Genomic DNA, 6,134 nt, shown 5'->3' with positions numbered 1-6,134 from the left:
CATCATTCTGTGGTTACTGGTAGGGATCCTATCACAAAGATATATATATTTGTGGTCCAACTCCCTTGGCCACCAACATGGGATATGGGTACCATGACCCCTTAAATCCAACCTGAGTTGTGGAACCTCGGCTGTTTAGTCAAGGCTAGACCATTATACTTGTATTATATTCCATCTTTTTCAATTTTCGGTAGTTCTGGGTGAAGAGCATACCTGTTCTTGATGTAATGCGGTGTTCCCCACTTTTATACCACTTCTCATGGTACATATTTGTTCTCTGCAGACACTTTCTGTATGATCTCTGTCCTCACTGGCCCCTCTGCCTTCTCAATGTGGGATTCTAGCTATTAGTGTCAGCGGAGGTATGCATGTTTTGGAAGTTATCATTTTTCTGAACTGAAAATGTATTTCCAAACATACATCTGCTGACACTCTCCCTCCCTTCGTCCCCACTAAGAGCCAGTGTTAGTGACCGGAATGAGGTAAGTCACGAAAAAGTGATTTTATTGTCTGCATAGCTTATATACAGTACTTGCATAGAGGGTATGTGAGGGCTGGTGTAAAGTTTTGCAAATTAGATATTGCCAAGGGTAGTTGAATGTGGTATAAGACTGGAGCAAACAAACACAACATTAGATGGCAAAGATGAAGATCAAGAAATAGCTATTAGTGTCAGCAAAGGTAAGCATGTTTGGAAATACATTTTCAGTTTAGGAAAATTATAACTTTCAAATGGAGATGTTGATCAGACATTTACTACTATTAGATATTTATGTTTAGAACTATCTACACTTACCAAATATATTTGTCTCTTACTGTCTGTAATGAAAGTTAGTCTATCAGAATAAGATACACAAAAATGAATTTACCTAATGTTTTCAAAGCATGTTTTTTTATTCTCATCTTGGGACTGTTTTCAGGTGACCTAAAACATTCCTAAAAGTTGTAGGACTGAAACTGTGCTGTTAAATATTTGCAGTGTGGTATAAAATAATTTTATGCATTTTGAACATTACTTTTCTTATGTTATAAAGGATGACTTTCAGTGTTTTATGTTGAAAATAATGGTAAAACTGAAACATTCACTTAAATACGATGGAATGGTGAAATGTATTGTTTGTGCAGCTATCTTCTTTCAGAAGAGACTTTTGAATGTAGAAGACAGTTGATTTATAACAGTTTTTCTTAGTAAGAATGTCATGATTTGGCTAAGTTCACTTTTTGTTTCCCATTTTGAAAAAACAGTTTTGGTGTTTTTGTTTTTGTAGCTACAACTAAGACTCAAGTTGATGATTTTATTGTTATGAATGTGTAAGGTATTATAGAATCAAATAAGTTAAATTATTCTAAGTAAGTTTTTTGTTATCTGTGACATACAAGTACATAATTTAACCTTAATCCAATTATTATTATTATGGTATTTCCTTATAGCGTATATTAGGCCCCTTCACTGATCCACACTTCAGATATTCGGCTGATACAGCAGATCATGCTATCAAGTAAGAATTTACAATATTTTTTCTGACTGTGAAAAGTTGTGGGAAGTGGGTGAATGAAATCCTACACATGTGAAACATCTATAAATTTAAAATACATATGTTACATTTGTTCTGTTTTTTAACACTCATATATGTTTTGAGATAAAAAACAAACAATTATTTGTAAGTAGCATGATGTGAGGAACCTTGTAATAATTGTTTAATCAAATAATATAAATTAATGGGGTCATTGGTTAATTGATTAGCAAATACCACTAATCTCCCAGCTTTAGTTATAAGTTCCAGTTTGGTGTTGTAACAGTAGTGTGTTCTGAAATGAAAATAAGTGGACATAATTTCAGTAAATTCCACATGTTTGAATGTTAAATTTGTTTCTACTACATATTTGTGTGTAATATTTTTTCTTATTATTTGAAACAAATGCAATTTCATTTTATAACAATTAATGATACAAAAGTATATGTAAAATCAATTTAACATTCATAAAAGTCTTCACTCCAAAGTTTGGTAGTAGTAATATATTTTAACTTGAAAATCAAAAATGTTAAATACTAAGCTAAGTATAAATTAATTGCAATGAAAATATCAAGAAAAAATACTTTCCTCTTCTTTGCATAAAAAAAACATAACTCTACTGGTGGAGCATGGAAGTCCTTACCACCCCAGTTTCCAGTCACTGGGGTTAGAGTGTATTCCTCCATGACCCCTTAATTCCAACTCCAAGTTGTGGAACCTCAGCTATCTGGTTAGGGCTGGCCTATACTGACGATTACTTGTATTCTATTCCACCTTTGATATTGGAACTGAGTTCTGGATGTAGTGCAGTTCCTCCACTCTTGTACCATCTTTATATTGATATACTTCTGTTCTATACAGATGCTTTCTGTATGATTCATGCCTGCACTGGCCCCTCCATCTTCTCAATGTGAGATTCTAGCTATAGTTTCAGTGTAGCTAAGTATGTTTTGGAAGTTAACATTTTCTTGAAATGAAAATGTATTTCCAATAATACTTACCTTTGCTGACACTCTCCTGCCCTACATCCCCACTAAAAACTGGTTTATGTCTTGAAAAAGTGATTACATTATCTGAATGAGGTGCTTTTTTACAGTACCTAGATAGAGGGTGCATTGAAGTTGGTGGAGAATTTTCAAATGAGAATTTGCCAAGGGCATTCAAGTGGGGTATAATAGACTGGAGCAAGTGTTTTCAATGCTTAGATGGGCAAAGAGTGGAAACCCCGGAGATTGAGAAATAGCTATAGTGTCAGCGGAGGTAAGTATTATTGGAAATACATTTTCAGTTTAGGAAAATGTTAACTTTCCAAGAATTCTTCCCAGTTCTTCACAAGAAGTGAGCTTCAGTTCCACAAACCAAGATTTCAGACCTCGTGTAAATATGATGTATAATAACCCAGTTTTTGTCTTAAAGATTGCAAAGGGCAGATCCATAAAATACTAATAGTAATCTTGTAGCCTTTATTTTATGCCCATTTATTTATTAATAAAAGGACATTCTTTGGGAAGTGAATGTCTATTTACTTATTGTTTGGCTGTGTAAAAGAAACATGGCTGTTTAGATTGATAGGTCAGAAATTGATTAATTATTTTTATTGCTTTTTATTTTTATCTGTGTTTATTTTCACTTAGTGAAGACAAGGAAACAAGATTTACAATGGCAAGACTTGCCCTGATAGCAGTGTTACGTTCTTGGCCTGGTAAGTGCAGTCTTTAGTTAGTTACTACATTCATTTATATTTATGTAATATAGAAATAAAGTTGCTCTATTTAACATTTGGTGTAGAATTAACTGAAATTAATGTCATAGTAGGAAGTAGTTTCAACTGTGATCATTTGGTATCTTGTAGGCTGATTGAAAGTAATCCTGAATATACTGTATTGTTGAGCTCTGACACTCTTTGTTACACATGTTCTGGGTCATTTTTGTGTGAAGGTGTACACATTCTTACGTACAATTTATTGAATACTAGCTAGAGCACCTGTCCCTTGGGTGGAAGTTATGCAAATTCATGATTAATGAAAGGTTATCTTAGGATATGCAAAGTTGCTTCACTTATATGTAATTGTAAAAAACTGCCAAATACAAAACTGAAAATTTGTATGTACCAACCGCTTGAACCTAATGAACCTCCATACCAATTTTGGTGAAGAACCATCTACACCCTGTGAAGTAGTTAAATGGACATACAACAGACAGTACTATTATAGTTATATAGATGATAAAATATTTCTGGAATTTTATTTTGCCTATCTTTTGAACAGCCAGAGACAGTTGAAGTTAAATTTAATTTCTCTTCTCATTGAAATAGTGAAAATATGTCAACACTTTTGACCTTATAAGTTCCTTGTTGCAATTCAGAATTGAACTTAAATTCTTTTTGTTTTCAATTGCAATGAAGAGACCATTGCATGAGTTAAGCTAAATTATTAATTTATAGCTTATTGCAGTTTAAAACAAGAGAATCCTCAGTAGGCACAGCATTTGAACTTCTTTCAGGCATGATTAAAGTAAATTAATCTATGATACCTTTTTTTCCTTTTTATTAACTATATTTTTCAGCTGCAGCTTTAGCAGACATGGGATGCTTGTATACCCAATTCAATTTTATTACTCATCAGGATTTCTACCAGTCTACCCTCAAATTGAAATTCTTTCAGGCAGGATTAGATTGAATTAATTTATGAGACCTTGAACATGATCAAATACATCAGTCGAATAGGTTTGACCTTCTGAGTCTAAGACTAATTAGATCTCAAATCAACCATGATACGATGGAGCTATGAGCTAAACGTTTGTACTTGGGAAAAACCCAAAAGCTCAGAGCTGTTCTATGAGCTGCTATACCATGGTTAAAAATTGTTACCTCTTTAACTGATGTATTATTTTACTGAACATTGCTACCTAGTGAATGTACTGTTGCACTGTAGAAAGTATTTTATTATTGTATTGCTCATTGCAACACATAAAATGTGACATTGCAAATTTCTAGTTAGACAAGAGTATATTAAATTAGATATATAATTTACTTGGCTAATTTTCAGCTTTGATCTGTGTAGATAGATATTGGTAACTGTTGACACAGTGGAGCTGGTATCCCCCTTTTTTAATTTTTGCAATTTCAAGAACATGCTAAACCAGGTGAACTAAAACTTCCTTTACTGATCTTAGAAATGTTTAATTTTAATCTCTTTCTACTGTGTGGTTGAATACTGGACAATTTAATTGTTGGTTTGGTTTCAGTATATGATTTTATTTTTTATCAGATTTAAAAACACAGACATTTCAAACATAAGGAAAAAAAAGACTAATTAATTTTTTTTAGGAAGTTTATATTTGAGTTAGGAGTACAAGATGTTTATTGATGAAAAAAAAGAAATCCAATGTATAATATCACTTCATAGCTGTTCAGATGAAACACTTCTTGTAGACTACTATACATATGCGAGGAGAATAGTTGCATTGATGTTAATTTCTTTTTTAGAAAATTCTATGCACTTAACTAAATGTAATATTGTGAAACAAAAGGGGGTTATTTTAAACATTCAGGTTAGTTTCAGATCCATACACAGCAATATTATTTGCATTTGTCTGTCTTGTTCTGTCGATTCTGCATAGCAAACTTTTAGCCCTTAATACAATTACTATTCAATATTTATGAAGATCCAGCAGTCTGCTTTTTTTTTTTTGCAAAGAATGCTTGGTATGAAACAAGTGAGATATGTAAAATGTATTAATATATATATATAAAATAATGAAAAATTACTACATTTAAATTCACATTTTTTATTAACATATAAATGTATATATGTAAGTTTTGTCTTTCATGTCATTCTGTGATTCCACATTGATAAATTTCATTGTAAGTTTGTAATGTTTGTATTTTAAAAGTGAGCTACAAAATGAAAATTCTAAACTAAAAAAATGGTACATATACTTAACAAAATACATCAGGAAGGCTAGAATTCAGCTTTGATTCATTTTATTCAATTTTCTAAGTTTAATTGACTGCATTTCTTGTAAGGATAATCTGAAACTGTCATTCATATTTTCATTTTAAAAAATATTCACAGTGTGGCATAAGAATTATTAGTGTAGCTTTGTTTATTGTAGGCATGATTAAAAATTACTAATTAGATGATGAAAGATACACATATATGTTTACTTAGTTTTGCATTATTTGTGTCATTTTCAAACTGTTTTGAACCTTGTGGTAAACATAAAATACAAAAATTAATAAAAACATTTGGTTTTTAACTAGTAGACATGTGTGGTCCAAAATTATCTTTTCTATTTTAAAATTTAATTATTAAATATCTAAAGAAATACAGCCATGCAGTTTTCAACATCTTGTAACCAAACTCACACAGTTTTTATTGACGTGTCATTAGACTTCTATATGTGCACTATTTGTAGTTTTCAGCACATCAAACCGATATTCAATTTCAGTCCATGTTCACTGCAACATGCTTGCGGTTACAGTGGAGATGACATTTGTTATCTCGGTTTTTAGCTCCATGATGTTTGCTATAGGTATGTGATGTCCTTAACATACACAGCGTGGTCACAAGTAAGTAGACACCACCTTTTCAGAAAAAATGAAAATTTTCAGTCATA

The 6,134-nt window shown here is 31.7% G+C and overlaps 1 protein-coding gene across 1 annotated transcript in view; it reads left to right on the top strand.

The window, feature by feature from the left end:
• The window catches only part of LOC106462336 (rapamycin-insensitive companion of mTOR-like), a 71,874-nt gene that overhangs the window by 20,370 nt on the left and 45,370 nt on the right, over positions 1-6,134 (top strand). The window contains exons 6-7 of the mRNA XM_013922252.2: positions 1,432-1,499; positions 3,149-3,216. Of these exons, the coding sequence (XP_013777706.1) occupies positions 1,432-1,499; positions 3,149-3,216 (136 nt within the window). The remainder of the gene's footprint in view (positions 1-1,431; positions 1,500-3,148; positions 3,217-6,134) is intronic.

Source organism: Limulus polyphemus, unplaced genomic scaffold, assembly GCF_000517525.1.
Source record: "Limulus polyphemus unplaced genomic scaffold, Limulus_polyphemus-2.1.2 Scaffold45, whole genome shotgun sequence".
Lineage (NCBI taxonomy): Eukaryota > Metazoa > Arthropoda > Merostomata > Xiphosura > Limulidae > Limulus > Limulus polyphemus.
This window is presented reverse-complemented; position numbering and strand designations above follow the sequence as displayed.